This window comes from Ovis canadensis, chromosome 12 (assembly GCF_042477335.2).
Source record: "Ovis canadensis isolate MfBH-ARS-UI-01 breed Bighorn chromosome 12, ARS-UI_OviCan_v2, whole genome shotgun sequence".
Lineage (NCBI taxonomy): Eukaryota > Metazoa > Chordata > Mammalia > Artiodactyla > Bovidae > Ovis > Ovis canadensis.
Genome location: NC_091256.1, coordinates 71,033,293 through 71,054,912, shown reverse-complemented (window position 1 = coordinate 71,054,912; position 21,620 = coordinate 71,033,293). Strand labels below are relative to the sequence as shown.

The following is a 21,620-nucleotide window of genomic DNA, read 5'->3' as shown; positions in this document are numbered from 1 at the left end:
GCTGGGATGAGGGCACTGCTATCAAGGCCTGTAATGTTGTGCACCTCTTTCACAGCTTAGGAGATAGGAGAGGTTGTTCACAAGGTAATGACATCAACACAGTCGTTGGTATTAAACAGATGATAAGTTCCACAAAGGAAGGTTCAAAGTCCACTTTGATCTCTGCTCTACATCTATCACCAAGAACAGCGCTAAGCAAACACTGGATGGCCAGCGAACACTGGGAGTAGGTAGGCAGTTGTACACAAAAAATGACACACAAATAAAATTGCCGGAACAACGGGAAGAGACAGAAAGAGATAATTTAATTAATGAAGTCAACCAGTTAAGTATTAAATATTAAGTGGCCACTTTTATTTGAGATGCTAAATATAGAGCCCTGGACCAAGACAAACTAAGGGTTTATTACACACTGCTGAGGGTGAGAGATTAATGAAAACAAAATAGTGCTTGTCAGAGGATAGGGGATGGAAAGGGCACAATTTATATTCTTTATTACAGATGGATATAAGGAAAGCCTTTCTATTCTCACAAAAGGAGAAGAAAAAAAAAAAGCCCACCAGGCTCCTCTATCCATGGCCTTTTCCAGTCAAAAATGCTACAGCAGGTTGGTATTCCTTTCTCCGGGGAATCTTCCCAAACCAGGGATCAAACCCTGGTCTCCTGCATTGCAGGCAGATTCTTTACCATCTTGAGACACCAGAGAAGCCCAACATAAAGACAGCTTTTCTCTTCTCAAAAAAGGGGGGGAAAAAGCGGGGCGGGGGGAGAGGGGGCTATCTTGAAAATCTAACATACAAAATTGCAAATTAAGTTGGGGGGTGTCTCTATGAGACAGAGTCAGGCTATCTTACTTCTCTGTAACATTCTGCTTCTACTTGACAGGAAGCAGTGTACAGAACTGCAACAACTTACTTATTTCCATAGTTTTAAAAACATATGTTTTCCTTCCCAGAAAACATCCTAAGCGGGTGAGCTACTGCATCTTCCCAAAATTACATAAATAAAGTAGAAATGAGGCTAGAAAATGCACATGAAAGAATATTTATCATGTTTCATACAACAACTAAATTATTTTTGCACAATGCTCTTTTCCCCTCTCTCCAGCAAAGCAAAACTTCCCATGCCAAATTCTCCAATAAGCCCCTTAAGATTATTCTCCAATGACAAGAACAAATGAGTGCTGTTAATGATTTTCAGATTTAAAGCAATAATTCTCATATAAAACAATTTTTTCCTTGAAATTTGCCAAACTATTTCTCTCCAGAAAAACTGCATCCTTAGCCTAAGAACTTTTCACTATATTGTCCAGGCTGACTAATTTTTACCTTGAATGCAAACCAACAGAAGAGACAACTTTTCAACAGATGATGAGTTGAAAGCCAAGAAAACATTTTCTACTTTTTATAATTTAATCCACATTGAATTATAAATAAATCTGGCAGTATCAAAGTAAGAGTTTTGTCAGTATTTAAGTCTCCATTTTCTGTTTTAAATTTCATAGAGAATGATGGTTGGTTCCGTTCATAATTCATAACACTAAAAACACTGTTAGTTTAGATAATGCCTCTTATGTTAATAATAGGTGATTAACATTTAGCTTTTCTCTGTACAGCACAGATTCTTTTGGTTGACACATCTGTTCCAAAAGAACCTTCGCAGACATTGAAGGATAAGGGGTGGTTGTTTAGTCACTGAGTTCTGTCTGACTCTTTGCGACCCCATGGACTGTAGCCATCCAGGCTCCTCTATCCCTGGGATTTCCCAGGCAGGAATACTGACATACACTGCCATTTCCTTCTCCAGGGGATCTTCCCGACCCAGGGATCCAACCCCGGTCATCCGCTTGGCAGGCGGATTCTTTACCATGGAGCCATCTGGATAAAGGATAGCATTATGCAAATTATGTACACGAGCAGGGATAGTTAACTAGAAGCTCCTAATATGCACAATGAGTATTATCTCTCAAATGTCTTCAGGACAAGTTATCTCCTATCAAATGTACAGCATCTTGCAAATGTTGTCATTTTTGGCATCTATCTGCACTAGGCCTAGTTTAATATGCGTGGGGAAAAAATTCTGAAGAAAAGTTAAATTTAAAAACCATGATCCTAATTCATTTTAAATAAGGACAAAATATGAAAAATGTAAACATTAACAGGATATAAACTATTGTAAAATCTTAATTCTTCAACATACTTTAGTATTGAAGATTAGGAATGAGAAAATGAACCAGCTGCCTATGATATAAATAAATCAAGCAGTCAAACAGTTGTATAAAGTTGAAATGCTTCACATTTTCTTAGGAAAAGCATGCTTGTTTTGATAGATGGGATGAATACATTTAATCTCAAAGTGTGCTATAAAATAAAACTGTCACTACATTAAAAAGGTGACTTTCATGCTGGAAACGAGCTTAACTGCATCACAAGAACTTGTCTGACAAATATTTCATTGTTTCATTTTCCTGTCCCAAGTCTACCAAATGTTTGTGCCAAATGTTCCGCAATCATCTCACAATCTCAGATGCTTCTTTACAGACTGGTATAGGGATGAATAATTATATGGAGAATCCAATGTATAAAATTATGTAGATGTTAAAGTGTATGTTTCGTGTACAGAATACCAATATTCTTGGCAAGAATACACAGAATACTTCTGTACAGAATACAGAATATTCCTGGCAAGAATACACAGAAGAACTATGCAAAAAAGATCTTCATGATTCAGACAACCATGATGGTGTGATCACTCACCTAGAGCCAGACATTCTGGAATCCAAAGTCAAGTGGGCCTTAGGAAGCATCACTACAAACAAAGCTAGTGGAGGTGAGGGAATTCCAGTTGAGCTATTTCAAATCCAAAAGATGATGTTGTGAAAGTGCTGTACTCAACATGCCAGCAAATTTGGAAAACTCAGCAGTGGCCAAGGGACTGGCAAAGGTCAGTTTTAATTCCAATCCCAAAGAAAGGCAATGCCAAAGAATGCTCAAACTACCACACAATTGCACTCATCTCATAACGGTAGCAAAGCAATGCTCAAAATTCTCCAAGCCAGGCTTCAACAGTCTGTGAACTGTTACATTCAAGCTGGAATTAGAAAAGGCAGAGGAACCAGAGATCAAATTGCCAACATCCACTGGATCATCAAAAAAGCAAAAGAGTTCCAGAAAACCATCTACTTCTCTTTTGTTGATTACACCAAAGCCTTTGACTGTGTGGATCACAACAAACTGTGGAAAATTCTTCAAGAGATGGGAATACCAGACCACCTGACCTGCCTTCCGAGAAATCTGTATGCAGGTCAGGAAGCAACAGTTAGAACTGGACATGGAATAAGGGACTGGTTCCAAATCAGGAAAGGAGTTTGTCAAGGCTGTATATTGTCACCCTGCTTACTTAACTTCTATGCAGAGTACATCATGAGAAACGCTGGGCTGGATGAAGCACAAGCTGGAATCAAGACTGCTGGGAGAAATATCAATAACCTCAGATATGCAGATGACACCACCCTTATGGTAGAAAGCAAATAAGAACTTAAGGAGCCTCTTGATGAAATTGGAAGAGGAGAGTGAAAAACTTGGTTTAAAACTCAACATTCAGAAAACTAAGATCATGGCATCCAGTTCCATCACTTTATGGAAAATAGATGGGGAAACAATGGAAACAGTGACAGACTTTATTTTTTGGGGCTCCCAAATCACTGCAGATGCGGACTGCAGCCATGAAATTAAGATGCTTGCTCCTTGGAAGAAAAGCTATGACAAACATAAACAGCATATTAAAAAGCAGAGACATTACTTTGCTGACAAAGGTCCATCTAGTCAAAGCTATGGTTTTTCCAGCAGGCATGTATGGATGTGAGAGCTGGACCATAAAGAAGGCTGAGTGCCAAAGAATTGATGCTTTTGAACTGTGGTGTTGGAGAAGACTCTGGAGAGAGTCCTTGAACTGCAACGAGATCCAACCAGTCCATCCTAAAGGAAATCAGTCCTGAATATTCACTGGAAGGACTGAAGCTGAAACTGAAGCTCCAATACTTTGGCCACCTGATGCAAAGAGCTGACTCACTGGAAAAGACCCTGATGCTGGGAAATATTGAAGGCAGGAGGAGAAGCGGATGACAGAGGATGAGATGGTTGAATGGCATCACCAACTCCATGGACCTGAGTTTGAGCAAGCTTTGAGAGTTGGTGATGGACAGGGAAGCCTGATATGCGGGAGTTCATGGAGTTGCAGAGTCAGACATGACTGAGCAACTGAACTGAACTGAACTGAAAGTGTATGTTTTCTATTTCTAGCATAAGTTTTTGCCATTCCCCTTCACCCTTTGGCTTCTAATGGAGTCTTCCCAGTGGTTCAGATGGTAAACAATCTGCCTGCAATGCAGGAGACCCAGGTTCAATCCCCGGGTCCAGAAGATCTCCTTGAGGAGGGCGTGGCAGCCTACTGCAGTATTCTTGCCTGGAGAATTCCACAGACAGAGGAGCCTGGTGGGCTACAGTCCATATAGTTGTGAAGAGTCGGACATGACTAAGCAACTAACACTTTCACTTTGGCTTCTAATTCTTGATAACTCTCACAAACAGGCATCTTGCTTAACAAAGGGTCGCAGAGTTGGACATGACTGAGCAACTGAACTGACCTGAACTGAACTGAACTAACAGAGGGTATGAGAAGGAGAGGAGGAGGAGGAGAAATCCAGTAAAGCCAAAACCAAAGAACAGAAAACCTGCCAAGTGTTGAGGGTGGTGGAGCAGTGTAGATAATGCAACACTGTAAGATGGAGATAAGATATAGAAAAAGGGGGAAAATGATTAATATACTTCTGAACATGTTAAATTAAGAGTTACCAATAGATATCTCATTCAATCAGTATTTGAGTACCTAAAATGTTACTAAGCCACAGGAATTACAAAGCCAACTGAATACATAGGTCCAACCTAAGATTTGGCAGTCATCAGGTGATATATGGGAAAAAGCTGAATGAGACCACTTTAAGTGTGTGTATGGAATAAAAGGAAAGGACTGAGACCTTTAGAAGAACAGATTTAAGAGAAACGCAGAGAAAGCGGAGTCAAAAAAACAAAAGCCATAAATTAGAAGGTAAATCAAGAGAGACTGGTGCTACTGGTGGAGAATTTCAGTAAGGAAGATTCTGGGTCATGAGAATCTATAAAGTGAAAAATAACTGCAAAGAGGAGTTAATGCAGACCAAACTGAAGACACAGGAAAGATTATGGTTCTATTATTTTCTCCAAACTAACTTCTATACTTCAGTGTTTTCTTCATTTGCTTTAACCCACAGGAAAAAAAAAAAAAAAACTCCGCTTCAGGTATCAGAGTTGGGAGAAAACAGGTATATTTTCTAAAGGAAAACTTTTCCAGATTCCACTATTTCAATGATTTCCCACCACACCCTCATAGGTATATAACAGTGTGCTTAAGTGCACATGCACAGACAACTTCAAACCCTCTATTGAAGTTTCTACTGTGGATAAATATAAAACAAAGACCCCTGAACTAGACAACACAGCAAAAGGATTTATGCTATTTTGTTCTTTTTAATAGAAAATAATCTTAATTCTCCTTTTCTAAAAAACAAATTATGAAATTTGAGAAAAATATTTATTTCAATGAGAAAAAACACAATTGTGGAATCAGTAAATTTTAGAAGAAGAGTTTAGCAGCTATAATTGGAAAGATGTTAGGTCAGAACTTCAGAACTGTCATTAACTAGGTTTTAGGATTCTGAATCAGCTCTTCTACCTTTCTGGACTTTGGTTTTCTCAAGTGTAGTACAAGTGATTTATATAGAAGAGATCACTGTGGTCCCATTCAGCCTTAAGAAAAACATGTGTGCTACTTCTAGGTAAAGAAAACAAGGCTTAAAGAAGACAATTCAATGACTTGAAAAATGAATATCATAGAACCATTTTGGAATTTACAGTTCCCAATTCTCAGTCTGCAATTTGGGAGACCTGGGTTCAATCCCTAGGTCGGGAAGATCCCCTGGAGAAGGGAACAGCGACCCACTCCAGTATCCTTGCTTGGAGAACTCCACAAACAGAGCCTGGCAGGCTATAGTTCATGGGGTCACAAAGAGTTGGACACAACTGAGCGACATGAATTCAAAAAATTCTGTCTAATGTTCTTTATGTGATGAAAAGTTTATGTTTTTATGGAGTATGAAGATATTGATGACTTTTGAAAGTCCTCTATTCTTCCTTTCCCCACTTTCAAGAATGTCAAAGCCAAGGTAATGGTAGAAAGTAGAGTGTATGCAGAATGCCTTTCCTAATATCAGCTTAGAGCCTCTCTGACTGAGTTATGTTTATTATGGCCCTGAACTATTTATCAAAGAAACAGATAAACAGTATGTGGTCACTGTACAATGCATAGGAGTATTCTGCCTTCAACATAGGATGTACAACATTTCCTATTCCAGTGGGAATGATGAGTTAAGATCTCTGACAAATTAAGGTGATGGTCTAGAGCAGCTGAACGACAGTGTATCAGCTGTCTTTGCCCCTACTTTGAGTTCTGGTTCTATACTGGTACTTTTTGTTCAGTGGTACTATAAAGACTTCAGAGATGACACTGTAGAGTCTCCTAAACAAGTAACAGGTTTTTCCATGATTTTCAGGAACAGTTACAGTGAAATCCAGTATGAGCAGTTACATAAAAGACAGAGTGGAAATAGGGGGTAAAAACAAATGTTATCTTTTGATTACTCTCTACACAGGATCAAGTCAATTTACTTTGATGTATATACTAGGTATACATTAATATAATGCATATACTAGGTATACATATTTTTGTATTTAAATTCATATATACATTAAAAAGGTATAGTTTCAGTCATTTTTTAAATTCAAACACCTAGTAAAAAACTACTATTCATATTTTGGTGAACATCTTGTGTTATTGGTTCAATACTTCTTGGAATTCATCAACACTGTAAAATATACAATAAAGAGATACACACTATGTGTAATAATATGTAAAATACAGATTTGTCTCAGTACTGAGCTAAATTTGCACATCTAAACAGCTAATTTCTTCCAGAAAAACAATAACAGCTTCATTGAGACTGTTTTTCATAATTCTGCCAACAATATAAGAACTCATGATGTTGACAATAAATTCATTATATCTTTCGATCAATTTCTTAAGTTAATGTTAAATATTTTCACAGCATTAAACTTCACTGCAAACTACTAGTTCATTCTTTCAAAGCATTACTAAAATAGCAAAAATGTATGGCTTTACCATATGGTTCATTTCTAAGAAAAAATAAAAATACATTCCAGGTAGTAAGGTAACACATTCCTCTAGACAATTTTTTCAACTTAAGAATCCTTTAATTTCTTTAAAGGAGACACAAACTTTTAAAATACATTGAATTTTTTATAAACTATTGATTAAAGTAGAGCAACAACTAGGCATAGTGACATAACTCACCTAAATAGGGAATGCAGGGTGTCATCTTTAAGCTACTTATATAGTCTCTGAGTCTTTTGTAATTATCTTCTTTACTCATTACATATTCTAGTTTTTCAAAGGTAGTTTTGTCTTTTCGACTTAATAACTAAAAGACAAACAGAAAAGCCCAAGTTATTTCTGTATCCAATTTTATTAAAGACTTAAAAGTTACAATTACTATAAATTTGAATTTTAATTTCAAAGTTTTATTTTCTTTAATTATATTTTGGTAGTATATAAATAAAACAAAACCAGACATGTTTATTAATATAATAAACCCAAATTCATTATTTATAAAATACAATATACTTTGTATGTACCTAAAATAATTAACTTACTAAGTAGTACATTATAATACCTTATTTCTCATCTTTACTATTTTAAATGGTTAAACAATTTTTATTAGTCATTTTCCTAATTTAAAATAATTATATATTCATATTCACCTCAAAGGCCCAAATATTTTCATGACTTGTCCCCAGCCCCCTCAAAGATAGTTAATTCTTACATAAGCATTCAGAAATAAATACTGAATTTCATAATTTAAGTAATAATTTTTCTTGATGACTCTAACCATACCTAGTCCTACCAGTACTATAAAACTACAATTTACATGTTTGGATTTCTGACATTTTTTTCCTTGATCCCTTTAACCAATGCTGTATTACATACAGTTGAACAATCAACTGCAGCTGTTTGAGGAGGCTTGAGGAGTAGATTTGTAGCACGTGCCCTTTGAGAAAAATGGAGATAACAAGGGGAATGAAAGGACAGCAAGGGCAGTCATCCGAAATAATCTTAACTAAAAGATTCAGAAAATACATGTTTTTAAGTGTTTCAAAGACTCTGGAAAAAAAAAAATCTCTTCTTTAAATATGTGAAGTTACTATTTCATTATGCTGTAAATCAGATTTCACTTTATGTCATAAAATATTTGTTATTTTATAGCAGGCAAAACACTTCCACCTATAAAATTCTCATCTAATTCTCCTACGAGGTTAAGAGAAAAGTCAAGAGGACTAATTTAAAGATGAGGCGACTGAGACCCCAAGGAGAGGCAGAACACACCAACACTCGTCAGTCATCACTCACAAAGACTAGGTCCTGCTTTTCAGGGTCTTAGTCTGGTCCTGGAGACAGCCTATTCTAACATCTAATCCACTACTCTTTTTAATATTATAAGTAATATAGTTGGGATTGATGCTGTAATCTATTTTTCACAGGCTCCAAGATAACAGATTATCTTTAGATAATCCGCTAAAAAAAAATACAAAAACAAAGAAACTGTCCTGAATGTTTTAGATAGGTTTTCCTGCAAACTGGTTTCACGACTATTTGTGACCCAGTTTCAACACACTTGATTAGCACTTTAAAGATTAGGTGCAACCCTCCACTTGGATCTATAAATCCAAACATTCTTTTCTCTCACACATAACAAAGTATTTGAATATGCAAAATATTGCATGACACATGCATGACACAGCAAGGATAACAAGAAATCTTTTTTTTTTTCCCCCAAAGTCAATCATTCCAGAATTCTGGTACAGTATCTGGAGAAACAAATTACTTGGAACTCATAGCTGATTTTGACATATCTGAAACACAAAACTAAAGAAGCATGGAGGCTGATATGTATAAAAATAACACAATAATAATAATAATAATAATCTGATATGTATAATAATAACACTATAATCAGAATAATCACAGTAACAAATCAATAATCAGAATGAAAGGATTCAATTTGGGGTGGGAATAGCAGAGACTTGTTTTTAGAGGATTATTTTTAAAAGCTGTGGTAAAATATACATAATATTTACCGTTTTAACCAGTATTAAGTGTATAGTGCAGTGGCATTAAGTACATTTACATTATCCATCAATCATTGCAGTTATCCATGGCTAGAACTCTTTCCATCTTCCCTAACTGAAATTCTGTAACCATTAAACAGAACTCCTCATTTCTTGCTCCTCTCAGCCCTGGGAACCACCTTCTACTCTGTCTCAATGAATCTGACTACTCTTGGCACCTCATATAAATGGAATCATTCTGGACACACATCATTACTGTGTCCAGCTTACTTCACTGAGCATATCATCACCAAGGTTTATCCACGGTGCAGCACGTGTCAGAATTTCAGTCCTTTTTAAGGATGCATAACGGTTCACTGTATGTTTACACCACATTTCGTACATTCATCCATCTGTTCGTGGACATTTGGATTGTTCACACCTATTGGTTATTGTTAATCATGATGCTTTTTTATACACTGGAATAAAAAATGCCTGTTTGAGTCCCAATCTTTGATTCTTTTGGGTATACACCCTGAAGTGGAGTTGATGGATAAGTGGTAACTCAATGTAATTCTAATTTTTTGAGGGTATATCCTATTATTTCTAATCTTTTTTCACTATGCTAAAATTTTTATGTTGAGTAGAAACAGTGAAAATGGGCATACTTTTTCCTGATGTTAAAAAGAATGTTTCTAATATTTCCCCCATTTGCGATGTTGTTTTTTGGTACATTCCCTGTATTTGAGGGCACCAGGATTTTCCACCATACCACCCTTTCACTGTTCATTATTTCTTTCCTTTTACTTGGGTTAGATTCCTCATCTATCACAACTTTTATATTTACCTACTTTATCTCTTGTACTATTCTTGACCCCTCTATGGTACAAACAAGTCTAGAAAAATTCCAACTGGTTAAATACAATGAATCCTCAGCACTTCTTCACAGTAATGCTGAACACTAAGTTTCACTCTAAGCTCATGACCAAAAATCTCAAGTGGACCTGCCTAAGGCCTACACGTTTCCCTAATTAATTCACTCTCATAGTTCCCTTGATGACTTTCATCCTTTCCTCTCTCTTCAAACCTCCAATACCTCTCCCACTGTCAATTAATGACCTTGCTTATGTCTTATGAAACACAATTTTGCAGAATTATCCTGCAGAATCCCACCACCAAATCTACCAATATACCTGTGTCTGTAACCAATCACACTCCCTTCTCTCCTGTTAAAACGGAGACACTGTTCCTGCTCCACTGGAGTACTGGACCTTATCTCCTCTGGGCTAATCTAGGGTATTACAGGCTTGACTTCTTACCACCTCCTCATTTCACTAGATCACTGTACTACCACTCAAGCATACTGTTATGGATCTTATCTTTAAAATCAAAGCAAAACACCACAAATCTTTAATCTCACATTTCTTCTAGTTACCTCTGGTCCTCACCCCAGTACTTCACAACAAAATTCCTCAAAGGCATTCTCTATTCTTACTGTCCCATTTTTTCCTCAACTATTCTCTCAAATCCAATCATTCCAACTCTTTGATAAGGTCATCAATACTTTCCAACAGCCAGGTTCCAACTGCAACTGGGTCTAATCACTTATCAGAAATTCTTACCACATATCACAGAAAAGCATGAGGGAGTATTTTACATCTCATTTACTCTGTTTTATTTTTCTACAGAGCATTCATCATTATTTATGATATATCATTTATTTACAGTTTATCTTTTCCCAGTAGAATGTTAGCTCTATAAGAACAGGACTTCGTCTATATCATCCACTATGCATGTCAAACAATTAGCACCTAGCAAAACTGTGGAATATTTTCAAGTTTTATATGAATACCAAAGATTTTATTCAGATTAATACTGGAGCTGTTACTAAATTTAAACAAAACTATTTTCGACGCAAGACATGAGAGAGAGACAATGAAAATAACTTCAAGGAAACAAAAATTAACTTGAGGGAAATGTATCTCATTTCTAAACCACAATATAAACCAGAGTACAATTTCTTTTCCCTAAAACTTCAAAGATGGAATTCATGACTGTATATTTATAATCACTTCCATTCCCTCATTAAATTAAAATTTTAATAAAAGAGAATTAGGTCATCGTTATTAAAAATTTTTAGAGTAGGAAACTGTTCACTCAGGTGTTTCTAAGCTACATATGAAATATAAAGAAGATCATAAACTCTTCCATACTAATGTTTTTCCAGTATGAGAAACATCTGTCTCTTCAGACACTATGAAAAGTGAGAAGAGCAGGCTAATTAAACACAAAGTTATATTTTAGTAAGTAAAAAACTGTTTTAAAGTTAGTCAAGTCTTTATTCCAGGACAGTAAGAACACACTAACCCTCTGTACAAAATGTAGTAAACAAAATCATTCCTCTTTAACGTTAAAGAACAGTATTAATATGAACAGATTTAACTGAATCTCAAGTTTCAGTTTTATAAAATCTAAATGAAAAATACCCAGCAAGCTTGAGGCCAGTATCACATTGATCAACTAAAAAATACACAAATTTGCAAAAGTAGAACCTCACACTCTGACCCTGTTAAACAGAACCACGTATGATTAGCATAATATCACAATGTGCACAGAAACAGTGCCTACTTTCCTGTTAACTGTCAGATTTTCCTTTATTCCTAAGGAAAAACACCCAAGAGTTTACTGAGTAAAAAATACTGTAATGGAAATCTGTATCAGTAAAATTTGGGGGCAACTTACAATTTATACCTTCCTCAAATTTTCCAAAAGCATAATCTTTACATGATTAATGCAATTTATTTTCATATTTACAGTTTCCCATCAGTAAACTTGAAATGTTATATTGTCAAAGATGTTTAAAGAAGTTCTACAAAAATGACTTCCTAAAGAGCAGAAACCAAGCACCAACTGGTTTTTAGCTCAAAATACCTAACAAGCCTCATGAAATACTTATTTAAGGGGAGAGGAAAAAAATGTAAGTTTCAAAGAACAGAGTACAAACTAATTAAAAAATCCTTATCTGTTATCATAATATTAACCTTACTAAGAACTACAAAAGGAACTAAAACATCTTCACTTCCAACAAGAAGTCTAACCTATCATTAACTAAAGAAGATTACTCACCGCCCATGTTTTAGTCAATCTGAAAATTGGGGCACTCTGTAAGCCAGAAACCACCGCCATAAGTGCATGAAGGTTATTCAGCTCATACAATTTCTGGAAGATTTAAGAAAAAGGGGGAGGAGGGACGAAAAATAAATAGCATGAATACAAGACAACTTGAACACAAATACAGTTTAGGCAACTGGTGGTTCTTATAGCATACTTATTACCCTCATTGTTGAGATTTGTTTTGGGGGTATCCACTGTGTTTACAGTAAGCTGATTTTTGGCCCACACAGAACTCCCTCCAAGCTCTGGGAATACATCTACCTCCAGTTGTCTAATACATTAAGAAAACCAAAATTATGGCTCAGTATCAAAGTTATCTGGTATGCATCCTTGTTTCTGGTAGGCAGTTTCCTTTCTTATACTAGTTCTGTCTTATGATCCAAGTTCAAAGAAAGGCCCATGCCCAGGATCCTAATTTGTGTCCTACTCAGGGCCCCTAATGGGAGAAGGAAATGGCAACCCACTCCAGTATTCTTGCCTGGAGAATCCTGTGCACAGAGGAGCCTGGAGGGCTGCTGTACATAGGGTCGCACAGAGTTGGACATGACTGAAGCGACTTAGCATGCATGCATGCATTGGCGAAGGAAATGGCAACACACTCCAGTATTCTTGCCTGGAGAATCATGTGGACAGAGAAGCCTGGAGGGCTGCTGTCCTTAGGGTCGCACAGAGTTGGACACGACTGAAGTGACTTAGCAGCAGCAGCAGAAGGACCCCTAACATTCCAGGGCTAGGGTTCAAGCTTGCTTTTCACAGCCCTCCTCAATTTCTGGCTTCCTCCCACCTGAATCCACATTCCTTTGTTCCTTGTTCATGCTGGGACATCTACCTGCTTCCCAATACTAGACATTGCTTTTTATAGCCTCCATGCAGAAGAATCCCATATGATGCTATGCATGCATGCTAATGCTAGGTTCCGTCACTTTACCAAGAAATCTACTTTTGTCAAATTATTGCTAATTGCTCAGATTTCTTCAAACTATCAGATGCTTACACCTCAAAGGTAAAACTGTCCTTAATCATCAAGAAACATCAAGACAAAAATTTCATGTTATGAATATGAGAACCAAGGAAAGGCGAGGGGTTCTATTCCTTTGATGAACTCTAACTAATACCACCTTAACTCAGGTCTGAAAGAACTCCCATAAAATTTCAAGAAATATGAACTCAAGTTTAAAAAACTAAAAAAGGGAAAGGGAAAAACACAAGGACTCTTTCCGCCATCTTTCCGTGCCACCATAATGGGGCGCTTGAATGTCTTGGCTGAAGCTCTCAAGAGTTCTCAACAATGCCGAAAAGACAGGCAAAAGCCAAGTGCTTATTAGGCCATGCTCCAAAGTCATCATCAAGTTTCTAACTGTGATGATGAAGCATGGTTACATTAGTGCATTTGAAATCACTGACGATCACAGGGCTGAAAAAATCGTTGTGAACCTCACAGGCAGGCCCAGTAAGTGTGGAGGGATCAGCCCCAGATTTGATGTGTGACTCAAGATCTATTACTAGAAAAATGGCAGAACAACCTGCCCCCATCCCATCAGTTTGGTTTTATTGCACTGACAACCTCAGCTGTCATCATGGGCCAGGAAGAAGCAAAACAAAAACACATAGGAGAGAAAATCCTTGGATTCTTTTTCTTTTTCTAGAGATGTAGATTCATAAAAACTAGGGATGCAAATTCATACAAACAAAATGCCTCAGAGGAAAAATAAGAAAAAGAAAAGGAAACAAGAATTCACAAATGGAGAGCATCATCAGGTACTGGCTGTGAATGAAATGAAAAGGAAGGCATTATCCAGAAAGCAACACAAAAGCAAAGGAATCTTTTTAAAAATGTGAAATAAAGGTTAAAAAGACATGAAAGGTAGAGGGCAAAAGGCTAATGTTCATCTAAATGGAGCCACAGAAGGACATGCTAAATAATGGGGTAGAAGCAATATGAGAGGTGAAAGTGAAAGTTGGTCAGTCGTGTCCCACTCTTTGCGACTCCATGGACTATGCTCCAGGCCAGAATACCGGAGTGGGTAGCCTTTCCCTTCTCCAGGGGATCTTCCCAACTTAGGGATCAAACCCAGGTCTCCCACCTTGCAGGTGGATTCTTTAACCAGCAGGGCCACAAGGGAAGCCCAAGTATGCTGCAGTGGGTAGCCTATGAGAGGTAACGGTGGATTATTTTTCCAAATTACCGAAAGACACTAATTCCCAGGGTGAGGAAGCTCAAGAAATCCCAAGCAGAGTAAATAAAAAAATGAATCATGAAGTTGGAATCACATTTTTCAAGAACATGGGTGACAGGAAGACACTTCCAGACAAAATAAAGAGAGCTTTAAAAAAGATTTTAAAATGGTGCCAGAATGATTATTCATATGGAAAAATATGAACTGGAATCCATAATTACATGTATTATATCTAAAATTTAAGAATAAACTACCAAAATCAAAGCTATAGAAGCTTTAAAGAGTAATGTGTGAGAAAATCTTTGACATTTTCAGAGTTTAGAGTAAGATTTAAATGAGATAGTCTTTTAGGCACAAGACAATACATAAGACAATAAAAGTTAAAGATTAATATATTTGACTATTAAAGATAAGAGCTTCTGTATCAAAAGACAACAGGAAAAGAGTTGTAAGATAGGTCACAAATAGGAAGACGTATGAAAAGAATATAGCAAAAAACTTTAGCATCCGGGATTATATTTTTTAAACTATAAAAATCAAAGACCAACACTATAACAGAATACTGTTCAAAGAAAGATCTTGAGCAGACATTTCAGGAGAGAAAAAAGTAAATAGCCAAAACACAAAAAATGTTCATTCTCATCAGATTCAATGAAAGCTATTGGTCTCATTGTCATTTCTTTGAAGGTAATTTGTCTTTTCTCTCTATATTTCTAGTGTTTTAACGAAAAGACTCTGATGCTGGGAGGGATTGGGGGCAGGAGGAGAAGGGGACAACTGAGGATGAGATGGCTGGATGGCATCACGGGCTCGATGGATGTGAGTCTGAGTGAACTCCGGGAGATGGTGATGGACAGGGAGGCCTGGCGTGCTGCAATTCGTGGGGTCACAAAGAGTCGGACACAACTGAGCGACTGAACTGAACTGAACTGAACTGTTGAGCACCAAGAGATTCACACAAGAATGCTGTATAAGTAGTGGTATTGATAACAGCAAAAATCTAGAAACTCCTTCCTAAGTCTCTAGGCTGTATACTGGTCCTACGGACTTCAAATTTGCCAGCCTCTCCTCAACTCAATCACATGAGATAATTTCTTAAACCATTTTATACATTTTATACATATACCTGTGTGTGTGTTTTCTGACTACAGAACCTCACTGGAACATCTACTAAAAGAAGAGAAAGACTTGCCTGTTTCATAGGAAACAAAATAGAAGGCAGAGTCCCTAGAGGGACTGAAGAGACAGTAATGAACAAAAAAATTATGCATTTAGACCTTGGGGTGAAAGCAAGCACTATCAGAAGTAACTCAAAGTATGAGTCTGAACTGGAATTAAATGATTATTTGATGAGAATGATGACAGGTTTAATGGATTTGGTGGTTTTGAGTGGAACATACATTAAAAAAAAAAAAGAAACTAACAAAAACACCAGAAAACAATAATGAAAATTCAGGATCTATGGAGAAAAGACATGGATTCTACTAGCTAAAATCCAATCTTTAACATATCACAAAGAATGTTTTCAAAAATTTTATGACACTTCTGAAAAAATAACAACTTTTAAGAAGGCTAGCTCTGCCACCTAGTGCCATAGAATGTTAGAATACAATTGCTCCCAGGTGCTCAAGGAAACTACGGAAGAGTTATGACTTACAGTGATTACAATTATTTACAATTGCAAAAATGGTATCCTCAATTTATTTCATCTTCCTTCATTCACAGGTGAGATAAGTTATGTATTCATTATAAGAATAATGAATGTGGCTACCATTATACCTCTTTTTAGTCAGCTTGACATAAATCTGGAGCTGTTACAAATTTTAGTAAAATCCTGAAACCTCCTGTGGAATGTCCTATCCATCTTCCTCTCTAAATTTTACGTCTTTGAAATCCATGCTCTATTTCTCCTGCTGCATCTATTATCTATGTTACTCAATGTATGTGGTTAGTACCCTCATTTATACTGTTCTTTTAAAAATTAAGTCTTATTCTCCACATGGTTGGCAGAATAATCTATTTCAAAGGCAAATAACTGATATGTATTTCCCTACTTAATCCTGTAAGGCTTTTTCAGTCACCTGCAGAATATACCAAACTATTTTATAAATATTAAACTTCATCATAATCTGACCTCTGCCCAAATACAATTCAGCCTCTCTGAGAAAGAGAGGAAAACTATAAAAGAAAAGGGAGGAAGATAAGAGGAATAGAAGAAAAGGCAAAGGAAACAGACATGCAATTAAAAAAATTAACTTACGTTAATCAGTAGGCCTTATTTTCCAGCGTCAATAAATAGTGACTATAGTGACACAGGCAAATATTTACTCACAAGCATTCGTAAACGGCTGAATTAAAAAGCAGAAGCACAAGTTTATCTTACCTTAGCAGTTTTAATATAGTGGCTCAAAACTTCTGCTCTAATTTTTAATGTTTGAGCATGAAGAATCTCTCTAACAACCCAAAAGCTTACCTGCAAATAAAAAATAAAAATAGGTGAATGGTAAGATTCTTTACTTACAGGATCAAAGAATGACAAGAGCTACTTGATGAACTACTGAGAACTGTGTAAAAACACTTTCTCTTGCCCCTGACTCACCACCAGGACATAACTCTTCAAAGTTGCACATACTTCATACACATATATAGACAGACAGATATAGACATGTGTATTTGTTGTGTGTGTGAGTCCTTGTCACTAAGTCATGTCCAGCTCTCTGTGACTGTAGCCCACCAGGCTCCTTTGTCCATAGGATTTCCCAGTCAAGACTACTGGCGTGGGTTGCCACTTCCTTTTCCAGGGGATCTTGCCAATGGATCGAACCCATGTCTCCTGCATTGGCAGGCAGATTCTTCACCGCTGAGCCATCAGGGAAACATATATACACATTTGTACAGACACATAAAAACATCATAATGATTTTTCATCTATAAAAGCAAATGTAAAATTGGAAGGAAAAGAGAAAACAATAAAACTAGAATGATGCAACAAGAACAGTATACAAGTGTTTCTTTGCTGTATTTTATAACACTCTGGCAGAATTAGATACGTTCTAAGATCAGACTCTGTAAAACATGCTACTTATAGTATGTTTTTCTGTGTCTGTGTAATTCCATGCTGCCATTTATTTACATGGAGTAGAATCCTAAATGTAAAGAATCTCAAGTATGGTTTTCCTGATATGAATAGGATAAATATAAAACTACTTAAAGAAAAATATATCTAAGTCATTCTAAAATCAAGATTGTATTTTTAAAAATTATGTAATGCTTTCTAATTCAATGAAACCATCTTCAAGATTTCTTTTAAAAAACAATAAACATCATTCATCAAAAGGCAGGATGGGTCTGTAACATTACTAAAATGTTCTGGTGAAAATAGTGTGCTTATCATATGACACAGAGTAATATGTATGTAATGTACATTTTTTATATAACATATTTCAATTCACGTACTATGAAAGCAAAATCAAAGCACTATCAGTTGGTTCAAAATTACACAAATCTAAAAGTAAGATGTAGTTAGAAATCTCAGTGCAAAAATAAAGCCACTGCCATCTTTCTTCTGATAAATATTTCAGAATTATTTGCAACTCTCATCTATAAACACTGTCAAAATTTGTATATTTAAAGTGTATATGTAAATGTAAAATGAATATATTTTACAAAGACATCTTTATATTTGTTACTATATTTGACATGATTTTGAACTGTGGTGTTGGAGAAGACTCTTGAGAGTCCCTTGGACTGCAAGGAGATCCAACCAGTCCATTCTGAAGGAGATCAACCCTGGGATTTCTTTGGAAGGAATGATGCTGAAGCTGAAGCTCCAGTACTTTGGCCACCTCATGCGAAGAGTTGACTCATTGGAAAAGACCCTGATGCTGGGAGGGATTGGGGGCAGGAAGAGAAGGGGATGACCGAGGATGAGATGGCGGGATGGCATCACAGACTTGATGGATGTGAGTGTGAGTGAACTCCGGGAGATGGTGATGGACAGGGAGGCCTGGCGTGCTGCAATTTATGGGGTCGCAAAGAGTCGGACATGACTCAGCGACTGAACTGAACTGAACTGAATGACAATAATTATCCCTGATTCTAATAAATTTTACATTTTAGAAGTATAAAATGTATCTAAAGTTAAGGTTATTTTAACAACAACCTTGTGCTGTCCTGTGCTTAGGTGCTCAGTTTCCAACTCTTTGCAACCCCATGGACTGCAGCCTGCCAGCCTCCTCTGTGCATGGGGATTCTTCAGGTAAGTATACTGGAATGGGTTGCCACACCCTCCTCCAGGGGATCTTCCCAACTGAGGGATTGAATCCAGGTCTCCCTGGACATTGCAGGTGGATTCTTTACCGACTGAGCCACCAGGGAAGCCCAACAACAACCTTATTAGACAATATTAATTATGATTCAATCTAAACTCCACGATCACTGACTTAATACATTTAATGTCAAATTTTAAGACAAATCCTATGGTAATTTAAAAACATGGGTTATCACTCCTCACACTGAAAGTTGGGGGTATACGTCACCTCTCATCGAACCTAGATAAGCTCATGACTGCTTCAAGGAATAGAAAATTAACTGATATTGACTTCCATGACAAGGTCATAAAAGAACATGCAGCCCATGCCTTGATTGTTGGAACATTCTCTATGGGATTCCTAAACTACCACGTTCAGCTACGCTGAGACCACCACGACAGAAAGGCTAAGTGTAGGTGCTTCCCAATTGACAGTCCCATCTAAAGCCAATCACACCTGATAATACTGCCCCAGAATGATCAACAGCAAGACACAGTTTAATGAAATTACTGGACTTAAAAAAGAAAAATCTTTAGGCTAAGAAAAGAGAAAGTGATTTTTAAGGAAAAGAAAATTTAATTATCATCAGACTTTTCAACAGCAACACTTCGCCAGAAAAAAATGGAGTACTACATCAAATATTATCAAGGAAAGAAAATTTCATACAAAGGACAGGCAAACTTATCAACATGTAAGAACTCAAGAATTATTGTTCCAATGAGCCCTTCCTGAGTAAATGCCTGGAGAGCAGGCTTCAGAAAATCAAATGACTAGAGAAACACCAACATTAGACAGTGACCATTAAATACACACGTTCACAGAAATAAGAATGATAAGGGTTAAAAGAAGGAGAGTACATTATGTAACGCCTATATGCCCAGACACTATATACTATTTACTATAAAAGAAATACAACATTTGCAAAAATATGTACATAACTGTTTAAAGGAGTATTACTGGCATTAGTATTGCTATTCTGAGACTGTTATTTGTTTATGTAGGTTAAGGCAAATGAGTAACTTGTAGGATACTGTATCATGCCCCGAATTCATGGAAAACCAGGTTGCAGGTGTGGAAGAAAGGATATACAGACATAAACATGGAAGAGATTAAGTAAAACTCTGGTCTTGAATTTGAATTAGAAGTATTAGTATGAATTTATGAGATATTTTATCTTCAAGTAGTTGGTATATATATGTGTGTGTGTATGACATATAGATATCTTAGCTATATCTGCTAAAAAAGCCTAGAAATTATGGTTACTCTAATAGCAATGAGCATTTTTAGCACCTCGGTCCATTTCCTGCTATAAGAAATCAACATTTGTTAAAGAAATGCTGATTCCAGGCAGAGAGCTGGTAATGGACAAAATGAACATGCAACGTCTTTGCAAACAAAAGCAAAGAAACTGCTCAAGATTACAAGGGTCATGAAAGAAAGGGTTATGAGAAAGGTCATCAAAGCCAATCTGAAGAGACTCCTGTTGGCCAACGACAGGATAATATGTAGAGTTTCAATAATGATAATAATGGCAATGGGAATACTGATTCACATCATATATGTTTACGTTTATGAGTTTTAAAATAAAATTAAAAACTACTCTGTCATTGTTAAAGGATGACAGAACACCAATTCATTATCTTCAAAACTGCAAACTAAAGAGAAAAAAATCAAATATTTACCTTTCCTTACCTGTATGAAATGGAATCTCTAGATATGCAAGTACTAGATGAGGGAAAAATGTCTCTTTATAAAATTATCCCCACTAAAAATATTTCTTTGTATCTAATATCTAATGTATCTACTAGGAGAAGGCAATGGCACCTCACTCTAGTACTCTTGCCTGGAAAGTCCCATGGATGGAGGAGCCTGGTGGGCTGCAGTCCATGGGGTCGCTAAGAGTCAGACATGACTGAGCGACTTCACTTTCACTTTTTACTTTCATGCACTGGAGCAGGAAATGGCAACCCACTCCAGTGTTCTTGTCTGGAGAATCCCAGGGATGGGGGAGCCTGGTGGGCTGCCATCTATGGGGTCGCACAGAGTCGGACACGACTGAAGTGACTTAGCAGCAGCAATGTATCTATTAATATCACAGAAAAGATCTGATGAAGAAACCCCATACAACCCTGACTCTTGCCAAAGGCACTGAACCCAACTGAACCTCTGGAATTAGCAGCTAATTTCCAGAGAACATAGAACATATTATACTACACAAAATGCAATCTAGACTATGGGAGACTATGGGAGACTCTAGAGGTTCTTCCACAGGAAATAGTATGGAAGAGAAAAGGATAAAGGGAGAAATTGCAAATTAAAAAGTCACAAACATTTAACAAATTAAAAAAACTGGCCAGGCTAAGTTAGGGATCCATATTTATGTGATAAAAACTATAAAAATAAATGCATGACAGTGAGTGCTATAAAAGTCAGGACAGTACTTATTGCTGGAGGACCAAAGGGTGTGAACTGGGATGAAGGCACATGGAGGGGTTTCTAGGGTAGTTCCTAAACTTCCATTAAACCATATGTTTGTTTTGTGGGTTCTTTTTGTATCCATGCTTTATTTTACAACAAACAGTTTAAAGTAAAAAATAAGAGAAAAACACACATGACCAGAGAAATCTGAAAATGACAGAACGTCTGAAAATGAAAAAAGTAAAATTAAAATTAGGAAAAACTGA

At 36.6% G+C, this 21,620-nt stretch overlaps 1 protein-coding gene and 1 pseudogene across 4 annotated transcripts in view; one reads left to right on the top strand and one right to left on the bottom strand.

Annotated features, from left to right (window-relative positions):
• The window catches only part of RALGPS2 (Ral GEF with PH domain and SH3 binding motif 2), a 160,102-nt gene that overhangs the window by 68,592 nt on the left and 69,890 nt on the right, over nucleotides 1-21,620 (bottom strand). For all 4 annotated transcript variants that reach the window (XM_069546168.1, XM_069546171.1, XM_069546169.1 and 1 more), the window contains 3 exons: nucleotides 17,010-17,099; nucleotides 12,402-12,494; nucleotides 7,465-7,591 (listed from right to left, as the gene is read on the bottom strand). In XM_069546168.1, coding sequence (XP_069402269.1) covers nucleotides 7,465-7,591; nucleotides 12,402-12,494; nucleotides 17,010-17,099 — 310 coding nt within the window. The remainder of the gene's footprint in view (nucleotides 1-7,464; nucleotides 7,592-12,401; nucleotides 12,495-17,009; nucleotides 17,100-21,620) is intronic.
• On the top strand, nucleotides 13,637-14,162 carry LOC138416642 (small ribosomal subunit protein uS8-like; annotated as a pseudogene).